The sequence below is a fragment of the Rhagoletis pomonella genome, unplaced genomic scaffold, assembly GCF_013731165.1.
Source record: "Rhagoletis pomonella isolate Grant_MI unplaced genomic scaffold, Rhpom_1.0 Rhpom_scaffold_00006, whole genome shotgun sequence".
Taxonomy (NCBI): Eukaryota; Metazoa; Arthropoda; class Insecta; order Diptera; family Tephritidae; genus Rhagoletis; species Rhagoletis pomonella.
In genome coordinates this window covers 49,866,749-49,891,894 of record NW_023458560.1, presented here as the reverse complement: position 1 = coordinate 49,891,894, position 25,146 = coordinate 49,866,749, and the positions used below count along the sequence as shown (strand labels likewise).

General features: G+C 38.9%; 1 protein-coding gene across 7 annotated transcripts in view; it reads right to left on the bottom strand.

Annotated features, from left to right (window-relative positions):
• LOC118740904 overlaps positions 1–25,146 on the bottom strand; it is a 42,222-nt gene that overhangs the window by 4,904 nt on the left and 12,172 nt on the right. Inside the window, exons 1-5 of one of the 7 annotated variants that reach the window (XR_004993193.1) lie at positions 9,819–10,599; positions 9,147–9,234; positions 5,413–5,750; positions 4,751–5,314; positions 4,555–4,678 (exon numbers count right to left, since the gene is read on the bottom strand). Coding sequence is in view for 6 of the 7 variants with exons in the window: in XM_036472651.1 (XP_036328544.1) it covers positions 4,649–4,678; positions 4,751–5,314; positions 5,413–5,750; positions 9,147–9,234; positions 9,819–9,893 (1,095 nt within the window). In the remaining variant the exon portion in view is untranslated. Of the gene's footprint in view, positions 1–1,467; positions 5,315–5,412; positions 5,751–9,146; positions 9,235–9,818; positions 10,601–12,175; positions 12,276–25,146 lie in introns of those variants that run through there. The other 6 variants (XM_036472656.1, XM_036472653.1, XM_036472655.1 and 3 more) reach the window with 6 other exon arrangements.

The following is a 25,146-nucleotide window of genomic DNA, read 5'->3' as shown; positions in this document are numbered from 1 at the left end:
TTACGGCACTGTTAATGGTTGCTGGCTGGTGGTGTACACTTTTAATTGTATACAATCTACCTTGCAAATGATTTCCAATTGTGGAGGTTGAGCCATCTTTTTGGAAAGCATTCCGAACTTTAGTCTTTAATTTCTTTAGCGTTACCGTGCAGTCCTCTTCTACCCATTTTATTACACTGTCCAATTCCCCGTCTGTAAGGTACTTCACTTTTCTTCCTCCCCTTTGGAGCGAGTTGTCTCTTCCGAACGTCACCCATGTATAGGCCGTTTTGTAGTTTACGCCCAATGATCCTGCCAATCCTACCCAGTCCTCGTTCCTATTTGCAGCTTCTACAATTCTGCTCCTGTCCTGGCTCGTGTAGATTTATATTTTTTGCGCTGAACCGCTTCAGTTTCTACATAAACATATAAATTTAAAACCACATTTATATTTTAAAATAATTTGTGGTTTTACGGTAAAAAATACATTACCAGTAATAACTTGTCTGCAAATCGGACAAGACCCAGATTCCACAATCTCTCTTGAACATAACGCATGTAACAAATGTTTGCACGGTAAAATGCGGACTATAGTCTTCCGCTTCATGCTGATTTGGCAGATCACGCATTTATCTTGCACCTCCATTTCTTAGATCTTCTTATTCAGTTTAATTATTTAAAAAAAAAAATAATAATTGCCTTAGGTGCGATAAATCACAATCGAATGAAAATTACAAGATGTTGAACTTGATTATTTTTTCAATAAGAAAATGTTAATATTAACAAGTAAAATTAATGTAAAGTACGTAGTTTGCCATATCAGCATAAAGCGGAAGGCTATATATTTGTTCATAGTCCGAATTTTACCGTGCAAGCATTTACTACATGGAATATGTACAAGCGACATTATTATTTGGTCCGGGCGTTGACGAGGGAAAAGCGACAGTTGTTGGTGGCGATTGTGGCATAGCGATTCAACATTATACCAGTTTTCATCCATGCAGATGCACTATCTTTATACGACGTGGCAGTTGGAACATAATTTAGTCTGCATTAATTTAATTGTTTCATTCTTAAATATATAGTAGACATTGCGAACAAACTGCTTCTATGGACTTGTAATTTGGAAAATATATTAAAAAAATAAACATATTTGAAAATACTATTATATATACCATTTAAATAATTACAATATGTATGTAGTAACTTTCGTCTTCTGAAGTAAATTTTACGGTTTCTGAAGTACAATTTACGGTTTCTGAAGTACAATTGACTATTGTGAAGTACATTTTACGGTTTCTGAAGTACAATTGACTTTTCTGAAATACTTTTTACAGTTTCTGAAGTACAATTGACTATTCTGAAGAAAACTTTACAGTATCTGAAATAATTTTTACGGTTTCTGAAGTACAATTGACTATCCTGAATTACATTTTACTTTTTCTGAAGTACAATTTACTATTCTGAAGTACATTTTACTATTTCTGAAGTACAAATGACTATTCTGAAGTACATTTGATGCTTTCTGAAGTACTCTTGGAAAAGGTGTAGACTAAACCACAAGACATTTTCTGGAGGCAGAGATCCGAGCACTTGTGTCTTTTTAATTCCAAAGGATAGTACGTCACCATTACCTTTGTTTAAGAGATTCTATAATGCGGAGTTCCAACACTTAGCCCGGACCCGCACATTGTCGAATCTTTACTGATGACTGCGAGCCAGGATCGGGGGTCTTCATGGAAGATAATGGGGATAAGCTTTGCTTTAATTTTGGGGAATAAAGCTGAGGTATTTGTAAAGCCATGGACTACGTAGTGGGAAATAGTTGAAGGGGAAGGAGTTTACGTGTCTGCAGTGCCAGCCAAGCTGCATTTAAGGCATTGGACAGCCCTCCGGCAATACAAGTCCTGAGACTAAATTATGATGGTAAACATAATGAGCTTGCTTTACTCTGGGTGCTTGGTCACTCGGGAGTACCCGGTGATGAGACATCTGCCCATTAAGCCAGAGTTGGCTTACACCAGGCATTCGTCGGTCCGCAACCAGTTATAGCACTCCCGCCTTTGGCCACCGAAGACTTATTAAATGGAACATGAAAACAGTACAATGAACGACACGTAGTCTGAGAGCCTAGTTTCGACAACAAAAAATATCACGGGATTCGCGATTACGGATATGCAGCGGACTTACCGCAAACCAATTTTTGGATGCGCTTCAGTAATATCAGACGGAGAGCACCGGAATACAGGAAATGCGTTGGACAGGACATGGCTGTAAAAAGTATGCAATATGCGGCTCTACTATAGCCGTTTGGGAGATTATAGGGTTGGCGGAGACTCCGACAACTTGTCTCCAGGTTCACCCCCATTTGTGAACGAATTGAAACAATGCCCAAAAAATCAAATTTTAACAACGTCATCCAGATTGGAGTGCTCGCCTCGACAGAGTAGAAGATCTAGTTATATGATCCTAAATTATGTGAGCTACTTGAAGATGCATATGAGCGCTGCCTTCACCAAGATGGTTAAAGTGTGCTTGGCGGCTGTAATGCCAGGATGGCCTTCAAGAAGTTTGAAAATTCGGTCATCACGAACATACCTTCTACAATAATAATAATCGAATTCACAGCGGCAACCCTCGCCGACCTTTAACTAAGAGAAAGATGGTGTAATGTAATCCCGGGGCAGTAGAGTACATATTAAACTCTCCTCAGGACTGTCTATGACTACGCAGAAAGCGGAATATAGAGGAAATTACTTGAACTTTCGGAGCACGGTACGCGCTTCTTTTATAGGACAAATCCATATGGCGTACGTCAATGGAGTTCTTATTGAACATTGCCCGATAGGTAAGATAAAAGCAGGAAGACTGGACGCAGTTGCTGCTTCAGTGGATGCGTTATCTTACGGCGCCATTTATAGAAATGCTGAGTCAGACGTTGAATGCAGATGGCTCAGCATAGGAGTTTAAGGGAAGTTTAGGATGTCTTAGAAGGAAAATTTTTAGCATATGCTTTGCAAAAAAACCATTCGATTTCGTGTTGGTTAACTATTTAGTACCAAAATTCGTATGCTTCGGCTTATCGAGAACGGTGGGTGGCCAGGAGGAGCCTACATGATCTTGCGCCTGTACCCAGGAAGCCACGGCAATGTTGCGAAAATTAAAAGGAGCCCAGCTTAGTGTAGTCAAAATTGACTTTAAGCTCAGCGCTGAGCACTTGGACCCGGATTGGAAGGAGAATGGACCAAAGGACCTGCTATTCCATCAGCATTTTCGTCTGGCGCTGATTTCAAGCTGAATTTTATGCAATAGCAAGTAAATTCTTCTTTTTAGTACTCTTAGAAAAAATAGCGGCTTTATAGAAATGTTAAAAACAAAATTGCGGTGAACTTGGCAGCAGACCTTCCAATAGCTGCTCTGCTATTTGGAAGCAATGGATTTCAAATAAATGAAAAATTGGAGCTTGCGAGTCGCGGTGTGTAAAAATTGGTGCTGCGCCGAGCACGAAAGGCCTTTCGTTTTAAGAGAAGCCCGACTGCGAAGTTTTGATCGAAAAAATTTCAAAATTAATTTGTGTACCGTTCACTTGTAGCTAATTTTGTGTAACTTTTTTATCTCAATTTTGTTTCATTTTTTTGTGATGAACTGGTCACACTGACAATCTGAAAAGTCACAATTTTGGTCGATAGCCAACTGGTTTTGACAAATATATGTAGGACCCAAAGTAGTGAAATTGTTTATTATGTGAAAATATCGTACTGCGTTGGCCTCAAAGGACCATCTTAATGTTAGTATTGGAAGGTAGAGCTGATGAGGTGTTCTAATATGGCAATAAATGACGCGGAAAACGCTCTGCAACCACCGTTTAGTTATCATATTCGATGCACCCATAAGTAGACTTGTTTGGTAAAAAAAAAAAAAAAATTACGACATCATTTTGGTTTTGTCCAAATGAGCAGAACTTGACATAATCGGCGTTTTTGTAGAACTGGCGTGAGTTTAAAGTTTCTGTTTAACTATGCAACGAAAACTATTAATTTTTAATTCGTTTGTTTACTTAAAATGATAGAAATTGTGAGCTTTTATAAACCCTCACATGCTTATAATAAATTCCTGGTTTGTTTACTAGCTTTGATTTCAAGTTACTGAAGAGTGTAAATTTATGGCCTTATTCATTAAAAATAAAGTAGCTTTATAAAAGGTTTATAAATTGAAAAATGTATGAAATCGTCAATTTATAAAGCTCTTTAAACCTACTTTATTTTTTATGAATAAGGCCATTAGTGTTTGGATAATTGGGGCTATTGTTTTTGTAATATAAGTAGTTGCATGTCTTATTGTTTTTTTCTTCTTATTTTTCGCTGTTAATTATATGGCGCCATGTTTTTTTTAAAAAAAGTATACATATTATTGATAGCCATATCTGCTGACACTTTGCTCTTCTTTCTTAGCATAAAAGATACAAATTTTGCATTAATTTTTCTTCATTACACTTTTTTGCTATACAAAACCGATTATCAACATTACTGTCATAAACATAATTATCATTATCATCTTCAGCTTCATCATTATCACCTCTTTAACTCATTATGCTTCCCTTAACATAAACTTCATCATCATCATCATCATCATCTTTCTTAGATATCATTTATCCTCATCATCAGCATCATCATACTGTATTCGTTTTGGGTAATGCGAGCTTTTAGGTACATTTACTGGTAATTAGTAAGAAGTAAAAAGTCTTTGATTTGGCGCTGCATTAGAGACTTACTTGCTGCATTTTGTCGAAGTCTAAGCACGGCCGATGTGGTCGCTGTAGCCTCTGTGTGGCGTGTTGTGTGCGTATCGGTCGGCGGTGTGGTGATCTAGCCGAATGGAAGAGTTTCGCCGGTGGACTAACCGAGCGCACCTCCATCGCATCGAGAGCGGTCGTTGATGCTGGACTGCTGCGTGAACTATTATAGTGGAAATTATATTTGGGTTGCGGCTGATAGATATGATGGCTGCTATTGCTCATTTTGAGCGATGAGGCGCACGCCTTAATCACACTCGTTGAACTGGCATCACCACCGCAGGCGCCGCCACCACCACCGCTACCGTTGCCACCGCTTGCTGCGCCCAACAACGACGACGCACACGAAGCAGCCTCACCATTTTCGTCATTAACACTATTATCACATAATTTAATATTTTCGATGCCACAGCGAGCCTCCGATAATATCAGTGGCGTTGTGGAGCGATATTTGTGGCTGCGGTTTGGCTTGAAAGCTTCCAATGGTGGCGATGTGCGAAAATTCACTGGGGTCAACACCGGTTCCAAGAAGTTCCTCAGCTGCTAAATGACAAATAAAAAAGAGTTGAATATCAGCAGTGCTTTAAACTAAAGATATTTATTTTCAAAATTTCATCTATCGCTTTGCTTTGTTGGCTTACATCATCATCGGAGCTGTGGGCCAGAGATCTTTTACGATTCTCAACTAATGTTGAGCTGGAACGTTTCGATGTCGATGCTTCGCCGAATAGTTCTTCGGGCTCCAACGACGATGAGCCACGCTCCGATATGAGTGATGAGGCGGTGCCCCGCACCACCAATACATTGGACGCCGCCTCAGCGGCTGCCACCGATGATGGTCCATTGATCACTTCCAATTCCTCCTCGGAGCTGTGTTGATCGTATAAAAGGTGGGATTGACACATCATCGCAGAGGACGCTGACGAGGAGCAAGCGGTGTCTGTGGTTGGCGAATTCACATCGGCGCACGAGCTTAAGCCTGAGGGCGAAGAAAAAGGGGAAATAATTGTATTATATCTTACAACAACAATAGAGCGTTTGATTTCTGCCGAAAGAGATTATTTCAAATAATCTTCGATAAGTTTTTTTTTAAGAAAATCGCAGATAGAAATAAATCGAAGCGGATATTTTTTGCAAGTTCCACAGCGTACGTTCTCTTTGAATGAGCTGTGAGATTCTCTATAACGAACTGTCTTCACAAACTTGGCCTATTCAAACTTAATACTTCGGCGTTGTCTAGGCTGACGTGGAAGCCATATGTAAGTTGTTCTTTGACTTTTTTTTTACAGAAAAGTCTCTAAAAGCTAAAAGCAGGTAGCTATCCTTTGTAAAATGATCTTAATTGAACTATCTTAGGAATACCCCCAACATGCGTAATTTAGGTCCCGAAGCACAGGAACTCACCGCATACCCTTTAAATTTAATTTCAGAGAAAGAAAGAGGTTTTTAAAACTTTCAGAATGTTCTTAAATAACTTGCTACCTCTGCCTGGAATCTTAAATTTGATGCTAATGGAGAGTGCCCGATAGAGGACACTCTGCCGACTGTTCCATCAAGCTTCCATTTATTCGTGTAAACGGTTCCCTTCTAACTGATTTCTTCATCACATCCGGTGAGATGTTGTAAGTAAAGAAAGAACTGCTCGAATCCAGTATAGGTAGGCAGAGATCTTTGTTACTAGGTACGAAGTCGAAGCTTTCAAAAATGTAACTATGTCTTTAAAGGATTCATGACGAAGTTAAGTGATTGAGTTGTAGAGGTCCAAAATGCCCCACTAATTCCGAAAAGGGCAACCAGTTGCATCCGCTCTAGCTTCTTAACTAACACAGTCACCAAGTCTGACGGCGGTAGAGGCCTTTGAATTAGTTACCCTTCGCAATCAGCGCCTTGTCAGCCCACCCCACTAGCTCCTTCAGTAAGCTTATAGATCTGCAATCTAAAGAAGACGTGAGGCAATATCACCTTTTGGGGGTGCCTACTCTCACTCACCCTTCGATGCATGTCTCAGGTCATCAAGGTGGATAATCCAGCCAAGCTTATCTAAAGGGCTCCGTAAGGTCTTTAAGTGCGAATGCTTGCCATATCTTCTTAATGATTGTTAGCTAGGCCATCTTGATCGACTTTTTTTACTGTTGAACTTTTGATTCAAATATCAAGCAAGTGCGTTTTATTTATTCAGTTATCACCCACTCTAGAGTTTTAAGTTAAAATGGAGAAAGAATGTTTGGACTTAAATCCTTATGGGTAACGGTATAAACGCTAACTTGATCTCTCCAACTTGACGCGCCACCTAAATATAATTAATGAAAGCCGATTAACGACTTGAAAGAGAATAACGCTCAGGTGAGATGCCGATTATAGACCACGTTGCTGAAGCCAACGATGCCAATAGATGAAAACTTTTTCTGGGGCTGGACTGCTTAAAAAGTAGGGAAGTAGGAGAACCTTAAGAGTCTTTAGAGGAGAAGACTCCTTCATCTTTGTTTAAACTACTAAGTTTCATATAACAATTTCAATTCCAAAACTAAAACAGAACAATTTTGAGTGCCCAGAGCTTAATGGTTAAACCTTTGGTTTTTTCCAAACTGGCGAAATATCTGAGATTCTACTACATCCATTGTCATATACTTCTACAAATTAGAACTTCCAAATTACTTCTGAAGTTTAAAATATATAACGGTCTTCAATAAAATACAGCCTTTATAGGGAATTTATGGCTAAGACAAATTTCCATTGAATTTTTTAATCATTCTGAATACAATAATCTTATAAGACGCTCCTAGAGGGAAACGTAGAGGCAAAAAGTGGGTTAATAGGGACACTGCCTGAGGCCTCCTGTCTACAAAAAATTCTTACGAAAGAGCCTTCCAATGGGGTAGGACTCCTAAAATAGAAAGATGGTATTTTCAAGGGCGACAACTTGAAATACCTGCTCTAAGTACATTTTCCAGGCTCTTCGCTGGGACAAGATCGGTCGATTCTTATTTCCACGAAATGTAGGGTTAGAAGGCTGAGCAGGTCTGGTTGCATCTTTGACAGAGACAAAGTACCGGGGGCATTAGAGTGTTTTGAACCTTTCAAAGTAGCAGAGGGTGATGATATATATCCGGTTTTTGATAATACTACCTACTGATCTCAAGGACACTGGTCCGAAGAAGCACGAAGTTCTCTACTGTCGGGTGAATAAACACCTTGCTTCGTGACCGCGATTTAACAGCACCCCTAGGCAACAGTTCCGTGAACATAAAAGCCAGGGAGGTTTTCTGGGTTGGGCTCTACTCTATATTTTTGTCCAAGTAGCAGCCGATTCGAGGAAATTGCAAATGCAAATTTCGGATTGTATTCTTTATAAAAAGACACAACAACAAAACCATCTTAAGCAAAAGAGCAGGTATAAGAATTTGCTAGTTCTCCGACTCCATGCTAAAGAAAATCTGAGTTGCAAAGAAATTTCTGGGCAAAATTTCAGACCGAGGGGTCTGGTCAAATAGTTTACTTGAATTAGATCCCAGATACGTGCGCTGTCTACTCTGGTATACAGAGGAATCAAAGAAAGAGGACAGAGCCGGTGCGGGTGTCTATGGACCTGACATCAAAATTCTATTGCAATGGACATTTGGTCCACAGTCGTTCAAGTCGAGGTACTAGCAATTTCAATTTTTGGCAGTTTGAACCTTGAAAAGGGTTATCTTTTCAGACAGCCAGGCGGCCAACCGGGTCCTATGGCAAGGACGATAATCTCTAGGCTCGTCATGGAGGGCTTTGGCACTCTCCAAATCTTAGCAATAAGTAACACGGAATCCGGAATCGCAGGTAGTGACGTCGCCAAAAAATTTCAGGGAAGGCTCATTGTCTGTGCTTGCAGGAACGAAACCATTTTGTGGACTCCGTTGATCCTCCTTGAGACTGATAATCGAAGTGTGGGTAAATTTAGAACGCAGTATGTACTGAGGAGAGCTAGAGGGACGTAGACAGGCTTGCATTTTTTGCCTATCCTTTCGCTGAGAAAGATTTAAATCTTATAGAATAGAGCCAACATAAAGTTGTTCCGGCCTCTACACAGAGACTGATTGCCGTTTTTGTTTTGAAAAGGGGAATGCGCCGGACCATTGGTCAGACTAAGATTTCAATACTTCAGATCGTCCACAGCCCTTAATGTCAGGAATTCATCTACCAAGAAACTATTTGCTTTTATTAGAGAGGCTGATAATTGCTTGGACTGTCAGGGTTAGGAACTATTAAGGGGCTACAAAAGATCTTCTAGGTCGCGGTGTCCCCTGGTTCTGTTGCACCCATTAAATTTAAATTACATTACAAAAAAAAAAGAAACAAAAATGAAAGCATTGAAAATATTAAGAAAATTCATTCAACTCACTGGTTTCCATGTCCAAGTCTAAGGGGCGATGCTTGTCAACATCTAGGACGTCACCATCAGATTCGGTACCGGAATCATTCGACTCGCCCTGAAAGCAAAGCAAACACAAACACATACTTATTTATTTATGTAAAAATACATATATACAAACAAAAATAACACGGACATGATATAGTATACAAAAATTGTAAACGCACACGAACACATGCGCGTAAAATACGCTCATACACAAAATAAATTTGTATACGGATACATTTTTAACTAAAACTTTCTATTTGTAATAGTGCGCGACGGAATTTCCGGACTTACGCGAAGCGGACGTGCGTTTGCAAAACAATTTTATTTACGGAACTAAAAAATTGGGGGAATAAAAGAAATGTGAAATAAACTGCAGCTTGAAAACACGAAGAAACTTGTAGGCCATAAAGTTAGGAAAAGGTCGAAAAAGCGAGCTGACACTGGCGTTAAGGAAGCAAAGGATACAACGACCACTGCATCGACGAGGACGGCACCGATGCCGACACCGACGTCTAGGCACTTTTGCGCTTGCTAAGATGTGGGTGTGTACTAGTGTGTTGCTGTATGTGTTTGAGGCGCGCGCACGTAAGTGTGTGTCCATGCATATCAATGTCTGCGTGCGACTATTTCAACACTACGCCGGCAGACGCTCACCTTTTTCTTAAAGAAACTCTTGCTTGATGCTTTAACTGTTTGTTCGCGATTCTTTTGCCTAACAAACTTTATCATTATTATTATATTTAGCACAGCTTAAACACAGTTTTTCTTAAATGCGACTAACTTCACAAATATGCAGAGCGTTTCATTCTTTTAAAACTAAAAAAAAAAAACCCCTGCCAAGAAGCTGACTGACGTTGCTGCTTTAGTATGTACGACGCCTTTGAGGTCGGGTTTCCTGTCTCACTCGGTGCTGTGACTGGGTCCAAGTTGAGTTGCTTCAAAGACTGCCTAGCTGTCTGGCTGGCTCGTTTAACTCCTTCTTTTTAGGCGCTCGCTCCTTTGGCTCACCACTAACTAACTGGCTTGCGAACAGACTGGCTTTTCTAGAAAGCACTTCCTTTAAAACGCCGCAGCCAATGCTAACAACGATGACAGAGACGACGATAACGACGACGCCGCCGCCAACGCTGCACGAGTCACGTTTACATTTTTACGGCATAAATTAAGACTGCAGACGGTAACAACAACAAGTGCAACAACATCCATAAAAGAGCTGACTCGCATGTATGTATCACGGTAGTAGTAGTAGCACTGCTGGTTGTGTTGGTAGTGATTGTGGCCGAACGGCACAAATCGACGAGACACGTATACGCCAACGAGCAGGCGGCTGGGAATGACATTGCGTTCGTCAACGTTATCGCCATCGTAGTAATCATAGGCATAGTCATAATCAGTGTTGCCGCGAATCATTTTTAGTGGTAGCCAAATTCCTTTAAAAAAAGGGCTAAAAAAGAGCTAAAAAAAGTCGTTGTGGCTAAAAATGGTAGCTAAATTTTTTTACTTACATATACATACATATATACACGCAAACATTTTCAATAAGCAATGGTATAGAAAAACAACGAACTCTGGAAAAATAGCAAATATTTTATCCAACCAAAAACCTTTTTGTATAAAAGGGGAAATATACGACACCAGCTTGATGGCGCCATCAAGTGATTGTACCATCACGCTCGAAGCATATAACTTACCAGCATGCTGGTACAATATTTATTTCTTTACAAATGAGGTCGAGGAAAGATCGAAATGGTTAGAGCCGAAATTTCATAATTTTTCTACCAATTTGTTAAACATTGTGTTTTTTTTTTAATTCACAACTACTATATCGTGACCATAATCTTCCACAAACACGGCTTTGACTCATATAGTGCAAGAAATTTCCACCAAAATACTTTTTACTTAGAAAATTGAGCTAATTTTACCGCTCATGACACCAGCAGCTGGTACAATCACACCACAAGAACATACACAGTCAATCGACTTGATGGGCCATTTAACAAATTAAGCATATTAAGGGCCGTAAACTTATCTATTTTAAACTAAATGTATATACATCAGTCTTTCTAAGTTTAAAAATTCATCTCTTACATAAATGAAAAAAAAATTAGATCAAATTAAGCATATACAACTTTTTCATGCCAAGTATAAGTAAATTCTCCCAAAGGGCTAAAAAAAGGGCTAGGGGCAAATTTAAATTTATGTGGCCAAAAAAAGTATGTGGTAGCTAAATCTAGCCACCAAAGGGCTAAAACGGCAACACTGGTCATAATCATAGACGTAGCTATTCTCATCAACAATATAATTATCATCAGCGCCTTTCGATATACAGCTAGCAAAAGCTCGAGCGCTAGCAAAGCGCAGACAGCGACGCGCACTTAGCTGTCATTCCGCAGCTTTCGTAAACGTATTGCACACTAATTTACCGTTAAACGCGTTGCTGCTATTATTTTATTATTATTTTCGTTGCTGTAGACTTTTAAGCGCTGCTGTTGACGTTGCCGCTGCCGGTTACGTTGCTACCGCGCTGCGGCGCTCAAGCGACAGCACTGCTGCCGAGCACCTTTCGCCGTAAGATGCAGCACGAAAATATCGATTTTACATCTACGACGACGACAGACGACGGAATCCTGCCAAACACATTTCTCAAGTGCGTTTCTTTTGCAACGCGGAAGCCACTAAATTTACTTGCTAACGATATGTAAATCACTGCAAAATTTCCTACGGCTGACTCGGCCGCATACAAAAAATTTTCACTTATAATAATTGTCAAATTTTCACAAAATTCTACCACTAACTGAGTTCTTTTCACTTGTGCGCACAATTCACGATTGACGCAATTGCATGTTTGCGAAGCGCAATGCATGAATGTACTTTGTTTGTTGATTTTGCATGTCTCTATCTCTGTTCGAGTATATGTATGTACATACATATGCAACACTGACGCTTGCTTATAAATAGACTATATCTAGTAGATATGAAGAAAAACAGTGTGTGAAAAAACAAACACGCACGCACGCACGCCTTTGCATTTGCCTCGTACGCCTATCGCCGGCAAGCACCTTTCTCAAACTAAAACTATGCAATGCTACGCTCGCATGCTAGCCAGCAACTCTACACCGTTGAGAGCGTGTTGCCGATTTATAGGCGCGCGCGCGCGCGCATGCACACACACTCACACATCCGCGCGTTCATATGCACGCGCCACCCTCAAGAGACACTCGCAACGCCGCAAACCTTCCTCACCTGCACTGCTGCTGGTGGCACTCACGCTCATGGCCGCTATCGCTGTCGCGTGTACGCCTACATAGTAAAAGCGTAACGTAAAGTACCTACGTAAAGGATATGCTTGGTTGTCGTGCGGAAGGCGCGCACTTTACGAGTAGTCCTCGCTTTTTGTTCTATTCCTTGCTCATATTTTCTTCTCTCATGCGCGCTCTCTCGCTGGGGCAAGCGCGCTTTTACGCTCTGTTGTTTCCTGCGCCCAGCGCCCTCGCACACGGCTATCATTTTGACGTTGCCTCGTTGAAGGGGCGCTGCGCTTGCTGGCGGTGGTTTTTCTTTGGTGGCGCGGCAGAGTGTTTACGCTTTTAATTCATCGAAAACAAAACAGAATGGAAACAGACTGAAAATGCGTCAATGCAATTTGCTTTCCCCGTCTTGCGACGCAGCGCGACGCTCAGTGGCAATGCAAAGAGCAGAGCAACAGAAGCGCAAAACCAAAAGAAAAAAAAAAACAAGTTATAAAGAAATCATACATGCACGCTTCGATTAGAGGGGAACGTGGATTAGCGATTGTTTTTTTTGTTTCTGTGGTGTAGCGCCATGCCGGAAGTACAACACTTCTGAAATCGATTATCGAAATTGTTGTGTGAGGTCAATATTTTTATTTGGGTGATTGCAAGTTTACAGCGAAAGTATCGATGGAAAGCAAATCGAGAGTGCAATTAATCTACGGTTTGCCCAGGAAAATCTATAAAATTTTAAAGAAATTTTAATTTGAGTCTGGTACCAAAAATTCAGGGGGATTGCCACCATCCACTTTTCCAACTTAAGCGCAAAGACCGAAGAATTCAACGTCCTGCCCCTCTCTCTTTTCGACTAAGGGGCTCCCATGGCTATTACTAAAACAAAAACTCTAAAAATTGCAGCTCCAAACTTTGTGCTAATTTTCATTAAACTTTTGTACTCCGCAATTACTCTTTTTAGAAAAAAAGTGACTCTTATAAGATATGGCGCATATTTAAATATGCAAGGATTTACCGTTCATTTTTGACGGTGTTTTTGCTTGACGCTGATGCATATTTTCTTTCAGATGAAAACAATTTAAAACATACGTTGTATGGCGAAAACACCTGCAGCAAAAAAAAAATTCCAAAAACCGAATCTTCAAAATTACACTTTATTATGCTAAAATTCTATGGGCCAATACTGAAATTTTTCCAATAGGCTAATTAAGGAATAAAATATAAAGTTGTAATATACAACAAAAACGGCTTCTCATAAAAATACAATATTTATATGTAATACACTTTTTAAAATAGCGGTTAATTTAGACGTAAAACATAACATTTCCATCTTTTGTAATAAAAAAAGAACACAATTTCGAAACAAATGTAACCATTTTCTTAAGTAGGGCAAAGAATTTATGAAGTTTATGTTGAATGCTCATATCTTAATAAAGAAAAACCTTATCTCACATCTTGGGAGATCGATTTATTTTTTAACGATTTCTTCATACATCGATTATTTTTATTTCGATTCGAATGGATTGAAAAATTGATTTTTTTTTTTATTTCGATCTGGCATCTCTAACCCGTTCTACTGATCATTGAGAGCCTGTAAACACTGCAGTATTTTAAGGTATGTATATCTTCTTATTCGTTGCTGTCCACCATATCAATACCCCATAAAATAGTACTGGCTTAAGGATTGCTGTGAATATTTAGTGCGAAAGAGCAGGAGAAAGTCCCTAAGTACAACCCAACATCCTCTTGCATGTATGTATATAGTGCTGCCAAGGCCTTGCACACTCGCTTGTAATGATTAATTTAACTTACTAAAGTCCGGGTTTTCAATGTCTGGTTAACACAAATCAGGGGTGGAAGCTCCGGTTAAATACAACGATTGCTTCATCGCAAAAATCTAGAAACTATTCCAAATATTAGTCAAAATTATAAGGGATAATAGTGCAATATTTCATCTAAATCCGTGCAGCCATTTCTGGGTGAAGGGAGGTCTGGCATAGTGTCGGTTTTTAATATCATCAAATTTCAAATCATCCTCCATCTATAAATAAGTTTTAGCTTCAAAAACTATGGGCCATGTGGTCTTTACTTTAACATATTTAAAATTCGAATGAACGGTGCAAATATAAAGAGGTACACAAAAAATGTGGTCTCTTATAGTATGTGTATATACATATTTAGATCGGTATGACATTTCGAAAAGGTGGCAAGCAAGGTGAAAGCTTTCATAAATCCCTTTCGATTGAAACTCATATTTTAATATTTCACAAAACTTGATATTTTAAACATGTGGAAACCTCCTATATATAGTTCAATCTATTCCGATTGATACCCATATTTTAATAATTCATTTAACTTTATAAAAAATTTAAATTTTCAAACAGGTGGCAGCCCTCATAAAACACCTCAAAAATATTTCGAGTGTTCAAACTAAAGATCTCTTCATACTCTTTCATTTGACATATTTAATATGCCTTGTATAAAATTTAACAAAACTTGACATTTCAAACAGGTGGCAGCTGTTTTGAAAAAATATTTTCTAGTTATTTGAAAACTTCTTCATCACTTTTGTCTGACAACCAAATTGCGATACATATGTATGTATTTCAATTACCTTTTTGCCTTAATATAAGTTTAGTTTCTTTTTTTAACAGGTGGCAACCCAGCTAAATATATTTCAAAAATAAAGTCTTTTCAAACCATACCATATTTTTATAAAATAATCTGAAACATTCTTAATGTTCAAACTAAAGATTTCTTAACACTCTCTCGCTGGGACATCCGTATTTTCATATTTCTAATAACTTGCCAATAAATTAAATAAACCGGTGGAAACCCTCTCCGAAAGTAGTCTCGAGCTAAAACCTTCTTGAATATTTTCAGTTGGTTTTAAATTATTAAAAATTTTAATATAACTTTTTAAACAGGTGGCAAAATTCTTACAACACCTCAACAATTTTCCTAATGTTTACACTAAAGACATCCATATTTTTATATTTCATATATATTGTGTATACGTTTACTCAATTCAACATTTTAAGTAGGTGGCAACCTTCTTCAAAATATTTTCAAACGACTACCTTCTGAAACCCCTTTCGGTTGGCACTCATATGGTGGTGCATATTTAACTTACCAAATACCCATAATTCAAACTGAATTTGATTTTTTAAAGAGGTGGCGACCCTCCTATAGTTAACTTAAAAAGCAAAGCTTTTCAAAACCATTTCGATTGATACCCATTTTGTTATAATTTAATATGATTTAATAATAATGATTATATTTTTTTAATAATTTGAATAACATTTTTTAAAATATTGCAACTATTTTAAACAAAGTATAACCTTTTTACACTTCTGAAATCGAAGCAACCACAAAGAGTAACAAGGAAGAATCGTCAGTACGGAACAGACATCGAGGGCCATTTAAACCTTTAGTACATATATATATGCTGGTTAAGATGGAATTTACGCATGCCTGCTACAACAGAGTTCGGGTACAATATCTAGGCCACATGTGAGATTACTGAGAGCAAGTATCTTACTTGGTCGCATACCCTCAACATGGAGTGAAGTCAAAGTGGTCTTCATACCCAAAGTAGGAGAAAACTGGGTGCAGCTCCCAAAGGCGTATGGACTAATTAATCTCAGCTTCTGTGTAGTAAAAACATTAGAAAAACTAATAGACTTTCACATTAGGGATAACTTTCTCAAGAATAAGCCACTATGTGAGAGTTAGCACGCATATCAGGCAGTCAAATCTACTGTTATTGCAATACATAGCCTAATTCAACTCAGTATAGACAGATAGTTTTGTTTGCGTTCCTAGACATGTCAGGTGCTTTCGACAATACGTCTTACGAAGTAATATCGACAGTTATGATAAGGAAGGATCTTCCTAACCCTCTAGCTGGGATACAGTAAGCAAGCAGTAGCTGCCACCCGTGGCTATCCTCAACGGGGAGTCCTATCGCCCCTACTATGGGCACTGGTTATTGACGAACTCCTGGAAAACCTAAAACACAATGGATTTAAAACATATGGTTATGCAGATGAACTAGTCATCTACGCTGTTTGCTGGCTTGAGGACGCTATTTGCTCCAGGTTGCAAGCTGCGCTGAGATTAACGGAAGACCACCAGTCTTGTAAAGGGATTGTCACTAAACCCACTGAAGTCCACCGTTGTCCCATTGACCAAAAGAAGGAAAGTCAACTGGATTAGACCCACCTTGACACATCTCTTGAATGTTACCAACAAGACTACAAGGGCATTTTATGCCTGCCAGAGACTTCATGGTAAAACTTGGGGAATATTACCCAAACTAACTTATTTGTCTTTCAGTACGGTCGTGAAATCGGTTGTTACATATGCCACCAGGCCGGTAGCCAAAGCAAAGCAATTAAGTGCGGGTGTCAACTTGAGCAAGCGTGCAGCTTCGTCTGCGTGGGAATCACGGGAGCTATGCGCACCTGGCCAACGAATTACCTTGGTGTGATTACAGGCGTTCCTTCTCTGTATATTCTGATTGAAAAAGAGGACTGCTGCAGCGCCCTAAGACTGCCCAATGTAATTAGCATGAAAAGTCAGGATAATATATATGATAGAAACAAGGTCCCAAGTATGGTATACCAAATGGTTCGAAGATGGACGATGGTAGTACTGAATTTGGCGTACTTTGACCAAGATTCCAGAAAAGTCTGCAAATAAGCGCATACCCAAACATATTCCAGGCGTAAGTAATTGGACAAACGAGGGCAGAATAAATATTATTTATGTCGGATAGCACTAAAGGCATTCAACTCATTTAGAACGACTTCAAGGCCTTCGAATAGTTGTAAAACTCTTTTGAACAGCCGAGCAGCTCATAATACATAGAGCGACGATGTGGTGGATCCTTGGTCAGGAAGGTTTTGAAGGCAACGAAAGGGCTGACTTTCTCGCAAAACCTGAAACCCAAGTGCGAACTCATGGTGCCGATACTTTTTGCGGCACGTCTAAAGGATACATTGCAGAACTATTTAGGAATTGGGAAGAATCTCAGATTGCTGGCCACTGGCCGAAGTGAAAAGGGAATGAGGCACTCATAGGAATACATAACTCGTTCCAGGAAAAACTCCGCAAGTCTCCCTTACGGGAGGGAGTTAGACAAGTGCCGGCCGGGAAACAAATAGAAGCGAACAGCATAGCAAGCTGCGGTAGGAGGTCGGAAATGGTTTTACGTTGTGTGTACGCTTTGACGTTGTGCGCGTGCTCTTTGCAATTTTCGCTAGATATGATTGAGTGTAGGCGTGTGGGTATGTGCGCTTGTTTTGTTGTACAGGCGAAAGTGTGCAAAACTGTGTACTTGCAGCACTTTATACAAGGCTTTGAACTGACGCGCTGGCGGATTGACTGAGCGGCAGTCGAGCGCAAAGGTGCAACGTTCATACATAAGTAGGTAGCTAAGTGAGCGTCACGTTGGCTACCGAACTGACTGAATGACGCACCGCGAAACGTGTGTGTGTACTGCATGATTTATGTACATATGCTTTTTCGTGTTACGGAAGCGCGCTATGAGTGTGCTTGACGTTTTGTTGTTTTTTCCTCTTACTCTTCCTATTCTTCTTCGTCATTTTTTTTGTAAGCGTGTTCTTGTTGTCCTGCTGGTAGAGCAAATTTGGTATGCGTTGCATGTATGTGTTTTGCTTGCGGGCGCGCGGCGTTGTGTGTAATATTCCAGTTAAGAGAGTAATATGCAGCGTGCAGGACGCAGGTCCTTTTACCTCCGAAAATAGCAATAATATAAACAAAAATAACAACAATGGAAATCATTGATATGCTTACGCGTTGCGGCTTTGATGCCACAACTTATGCGTCCCACTGCGTTTTAGAGGGACATAGACAAATTTTAAAAACTGGGTGGCGTGGGCGCGCGTACGATGCGCATTGCATTTGTATAGTAAAATATTTGTAGCAGCGTTGCGTTATAGCAGCAAGGCGTCAAATTTGTAAAGGGCGCGCGCGCGTGGCGAAGGCGCCGCGTTTGTAGAAAATTAAACTTTCTAACAAATTTGCCTGCAAAATCTTCAAGCGCTTTTTGATTTACCGTAATTAAAGCGCGTTCATTTGAATTGCACTCCAGCCGCTTGTTTCCTTTTCTTACTCACTTGCGCGCCTTCTGTTTGCTTTGATTTTCCGACGCGCGTTAAATTTTTGCACGCATCACAAGCGCTTTTTTAAATAACTGGCATTTCGGACACTCAATGTCGGTGGCATACAGCAGCGCGCTGCAGCTCGCTTTGCACGCCACCACAAACACCAAGGTGATAAACTTCGGTCACCGCTGCTTACAGTCAGTTATGCTTTTTCTGCTGCTTCTCCTTGTTCTTCTTCTTAGAATTCCACTTCCACTTTCTGCTTACTTGCCTTATTTGTAGTCGCACATTCATTACTACAAAGTATGCGTGTGCCGCCCTCGCGTTCCTCCCGCCCAACGTTTTGCTGCACTTTTATTGCACTAAGCCTGAGTGCTCTCCGTGCGTTCTGTATCTACTATTGATTCACTTTTTGTGATATTTGCACTCGCAAGTGGACTTGCATAGTGCGACAGCGACAGCGACAATGACAGCGCCACGCCATGCTGCTTTGCTACTTACGACAATCATCGTGTATGCTTCATGTGTCATTCATGTGTGCACACGTATTGGCAGTGAAAATGCCGAAAGTGAGTGCGGTGGTGACGGGTGAGGCATTTGTCGGGAATAGTATAGTACAAAGCATAAAATGCACTACTAGAGTTGTATGCAGTTCCAATAAGAACAACAATGATGCACTGGAAGCGTGTAAGCTTCGAAAGAATTGAATTGTTGTTGTTGCTGTGCGCATAGTATTCCGTTTTGCGTTTGCTTCTCCTTTTTTAACCGACTTCCAAAAAAGGAGGAGGTTATCAGTTCGTCGATATATATATTTTTTTTGTTTTTTTTTTTTGTTATTATGTTACCGCATAACTTTGGACCAACCGATTCGATAATTCTTTTTGCATCGGAAAGGTAGTGTCTCAGAGGTGGTCCCATACTAATCTGGTTGAGATCCGATCAGTGGATCATGAGATATATATATATATATTTTTTTTTTTATATGGGAGTTGAAGTCGGTTTTTTTTTTGCTAAAAATTACTTGTTTATTAAATATCTTTGAGGAATATCTAATTTTAGCGCACCCTATATATATGCATGTATATGTATGTATGTATGTACGCACAAAAGTTTGCCCCATCAGTGCAGCGCATTTTGCTCGCATCACGCACTCGCCAGCACACTGGGTAGATATTGTCGTCATTCAGCGAATATTCTTTCGAGTAAAGTGCGGTTGATTAAAACTTACGTCGATGTGCGTGAATGTATGCAATTTAGGAGTATCTATGGAACAGCATTGAAGCTATTCATTCACAATATTTGTAATTCATTTGAGTTAACTCTTAATTAAAATTCATCAGACTTAGGCGCGTATTTATAGAAAACGTAAACGTTTTGAAGACCTTAAACTAGTTTTTTTTTATAATATGTATTTACTAGCGTACCCGGCGAGCTTCGTCTCGCCCAACATTGATACAATACTTTTGACCAACTTCCTGTGGGACATTTATCTGCTCTGATTATGGGTTTTTGGGTCGTCAGAAGAATGGAAGATCCATTGCCATTTTCGGAATACTCAACGGTGCGGCATGTCGAAGTAATTGGACATTCACAGTACTTCTTCGCACTGTACGACGCAGATCGGGATTCCGGTTTTATTTCAGTTGTTAAAGCCAATATGCAGCTTTCAAGAAAACGGCCAAGAAAAAAATGCCATTTGAAATTTGGAAATTTGACTCAAGAAAATATCTTAGCCATTTCTTGTACGTCTTTTTATATGGAGTTTTTGCTTTTCTTGAGAGCTGAATACTGGCCTTTAAGGAGCATATGAGCGACGCAAGCACTCAAAACTGTTGATTAACTTGGGTGCGTTGCCTGAGGATTTTGATGTGCACTGCTAATCGCCAATCTTTGTAAATTGAGGTTGGGTGCGTGAGCCAAGCGGGTGGCAACCCTATTAAAAAATTTTATTCTCTTTGTCCTCTACGCACAAATACTAAGAAGAGGGCGATGAGAAGGCAACAATTTTCGAAGAAACGAAATCGCCATAAATCATTCAATCAGATGGAGTATTAGAGAAGATATGGCACATCATTGTCCTGATACAGTGCTCTCGGCTTTTTGAAACCCCTTTTTTTTAATAAATAACTAAATTCAAAAGGAGCTATCATTCGTTAAATTTTATAAAATATTAAAGGAGATATCGTTTGGTAACAGAAAAATACCTTTTAGAAATAAGTACCTCTATAGTAGATTTATTGAATCTTTCTTTCGAAACTAATGCCAAATTTCCACTAGGCATTAAAACTACACACCACACAAAATTGGTGCCGTTTAAAAAATACCTTGTAGAAATGAACTGAATAACTATTTTTTCAACGCATTGACACGATTACTTTTAAATGCCCAACTTTGTCATGGCAATTTTTGCCATTTAATGCCAAGTGAAAATTTGAAATCTTACAAACTAACGCGAATTTCCACTAGGCATTGAAATGACAAAATATTTATGCCATTTAAAAAAATGCCATGTGGAAATGGACTTAATCAGGGTGGTTCTGCAATTCACTTCCGAGTAAATTTCAATCAAATACGTTTTGAATTCAAATTCGCAGGGGTTGAAATTCACTCGGAAGTGAATTGCAGAACCTGCCTGAATGATAATTTTTTCGCATAATGACACGATAATTTTTTAATGCCCAACTTTGTTAACATGTCATTTAATGCCTAGTGGAAATCCAGCATAAGTATTATTACATTTAAAATTTCTGCGGCAATGCTTGGAAATTTAATTTGTTTTTGATGTATGTATGTAGATATTTATTGCAGTTGTTCCGTCTGTCGGAATGGGCAAGATTCCGACCAGCAGGATCGCTGGATATCGTGCTGGGCAGGCCTTCTGAAAGTACGAGTTCCAGAGCCGAAATTGAAATATTGCGGATACTGAACTTATCATATTAAGCACTATTTGATAATATCGGAAAAATCCTTTCTTTTTAGCATATTTATCTCGGGCTAAGAAGATCTTTCGCTAGACGATTTGGGTATAATCTCTAGCAATTGTTTTACAAATCTGTTGTTTTAATAACGCTTTTATGGTTTTTATGCATAAATCTCTACGCCTGGACTGGTCGATGGGCGATTTTGCAAAAACATCGACGATATGCTTTTTCCAGTTAAGTCTCGTCCTATTTTTAGTGGTGGAAAAGTTTCTTTCTTCAAAGTAAATGTTGTCTGAATACACTTGCTCAGTGTTAACCTCTATCCTCTAATAACCCAGCCATAGCTATAACTTTTTCAAATATTCTTGCAGCTTGTAAGAAGCCTTTCTAGGGTCTGTACTATTGCTTAGGATAGCTGTGTTATCAGCAAACGTTGAAATGGTTAGAGTTTCATCAGTTGGCAAATCACGGCAGTGTTCCCTGAGGGACACCTGCATAGGTACATATATAGGGTGACTTTCCGTTATAATGGAATTCTGTCTGACTCTGAAGCTTCTTCCCAGTAGAAAACTTTCCAAAATTGCATGCGTGTATGCAGGGAGTAAAACCTTTAGTTTGTATATAAGGCCTTCATGCCAGACTTTGTCAAAAGCTTGAGAAATGTCCAAAAATACACCGGTGCAGTACTGTAACATGCATTTGAAATCCGTTTCACTTTCACTATATCCAATTGTCCAATATATACATATATACACATATGCAGACCACACACGCAGCAAATTACACTGGTCGACGGCCAAAATTTACCAGAGACGCCGTTATGAAATTCGTATGTAAAATCACCCCCTGATTCCGAAAATCAAGGTTATTTTTAATTTTATGGTACCGTTTTTGAGATATTTGCAATTTACCGTTTTTGCAAAAAAAAAAAAAATTGGGTCCACTTAATCATATATATCTCAAGAACGAATTAAGCAATTCCAAAACGGTTTAAAAGGTAATAAAATTTTCTATAAGCTGTGCATACAACACTTTTTGCTAGGCCCTGTAGATTCAAAGATAACGAACAATCATTACCGATTTTTTCAATTTTTTTTGTAAAAATATAAAAAAAATTTTACTTTGCGGAGAAGGATCTCGAAAACCTTTTATTTTTTTGCAGGTTTTTTTTTTCTCCCTAAGCTCTGTTATATTACAAAAAAAAATAAGGTATCATCGAAAAAAATCGATGCAAAACTACGTAAGTTATAAGCGATCAAATAAAAATACCCAGGTTGCGCAATTTCAACGTATACCTCAAAACGTATGTATGGTATAAAGAAGAGTGAAATATCTAGCTATGCTCTGTTTCTATTGAGTTAAAAGTTCAATTTATGAATGAAATTACCCATATTTTTAACTTTTTTTTTAAATTTATTTATGTTTATACTATATTCTAACAATCTTTATCTTAATTTGATTTTACTATGTTGTCGAAATAATTATGTGTTCTACTTTGGCGCTTATTCAGTTTAGGATCGGTTTCTCTTATGAGAAACCAGCAGTAATCACCCATCATTGCGACGTCCCAGAATCCTTGATATCGATTCTCAATTAATTTCATTTGCTGATGAAACCTTTCGCCATGTTCATCACTTTCGTCGCCAAGATTTGCCGGAAAAAAGCTCAAATGTGAGTGGAGAAAGTGAATTTTTAAAGACATATTTACGCCCATTTTCGCATAATTATTGATTAGGTCGTTCACTATCTGCTCGTAGTTAGGGCTTTTGTGTCTACCGAGAAAAGAAGTAACGACCTTTTCAAAGGATTCCCACGCTGCTGCCTCAACTGATGAGAGTAGTCCTTTGAATTGATTATTGTTGATCAACTTTCTTATTTGTGGTCCAACAAAAATACCTTCCTTTATCTTGGCTTGAGAAATATCTGGAGAAACTGTTTTCAAATAGTCGAATGCTTCGCCTTCTTTGTCCAAAGCCTTAACAAAGTTTTTAATGCGACCGAGCTTGATGTGTAAGGGTGGAAGTATGATTTTCTCTTTCTTGACAAGAGGGGTGTATTTGATGTTATCCACACCAACGGTAAACTCGACTCTTTCCGGCCAATCCTTTCTGACGTAGTGGTCCTTACGAGCTCGGCTATCCCACTTGCAGAGGAAGCAGTAGTGCTTGTTGTAGCCACTTTGTAGACCGCATAGCATTGCAACGACTTTGAGATCAGAACATATTTTCCAATCATGCTCTTCATATTTGATAAATTTGAGTATTTTTTGCATTTCCTCGTAGGTTTCCTTTGTATTTACTGCATGTGCAATCGGGATAGAAGGCTTTTTGTTACCAATATGCAATAATACAGCCTTCAAACTCAGTTTATTGCCGTCTATGAACAATCGCCACTCTTTTGAATCATATGTTTGACCAAACTCTTTGAATAAACCAGGGATGTCGTTGCAGTAGCATATACTCTTTCTTGGTATAGTGTTTGGAAAATGGTTCGTGACGAGTTCTACTATATGTCACCTTAACATCGGATGACACAAATTTAAATTGTTGCATACGAGGAGTGTGGATCTCGGCCTTTTCCTTGGATAATTCCAAATCTCTTATCCAATCATTAAGTTGTGCTTGTGACAGAACGTTTCTTTCGTTTTCCATGCGAAATTCAGTACAACTTGATCCCCCGCACTCAGATGTTACTGTTGACAATGGAACTGGATCCGCAACTGCCGTTGAATGTAGTACTGGTAATGTCACTGTAGGTACGCTAGCATAGGTTACTCCTCTTGATCTTCCAACGCCAAGTACTTTTGTTTGACAAATATAACACTCTATTGAATGGCAAGTAGGTTCTCTCCATATCATTGGTGTATGAAATTTTGTTTGTTGTCCTGATTTCCACTGAATCAATTCTACTCGACACGATGTACACAAAGTGTTCGGTGTCCATGGTTTTTCAGCATTTTTAGGCTCAATTCCAAAATACTTGGAGTATAAAGTTTTGATATGATCTGAGAACACTCGTCGTCGCCTTATGATAGTATATTGGCTATACATGAAACAGAACATATCTGGATCCTTATTACACTCAAATTCTCGCGTCCTTTTACTCATTTTATTTTTTTTAATAAATCACGGTTTTGAAATTAGACTTATGAACTGAACTATCTCCGGCGAGCCTTGAAGATGTTATGAAGTTTCAAAGCGCATTAACTCATATTTATACTCGGAACAAGAATAAAATTGAAAAAATCAAATCTTACCTAGACAGAAAGGTTCCTTTTTATAACAAGCCGGGAAAAGAAAATACTACCTGTTTTAGATGTAGGCTTTAGAAATTTTCTGTGTCTTATAATACTTACCCATAACTGACGGAAATACATGTTTATAACTACATGCCTACAGCAGGTTTCGAACCCAACCACTCTTCCTTTCGATGCAACCACTCTACCTACTATAATACAATTCGAGTATTAAAAGTACTATTTGATTTATTTAAAGAAAAAGTGTTATCATTGTTATGGTGTTATTCGTTTATCCGGATAATATCTCACTTGCACTTTATACCTTTAATATATGTATGTATGTATAGGTACATACATTGAAGTTGCGCAACCTGGATATTTTTATTTGATCGCTTATAACTTACGTAGTTTTGCATCGATTTTCTTCGATGATAGCTTATTTTTTTT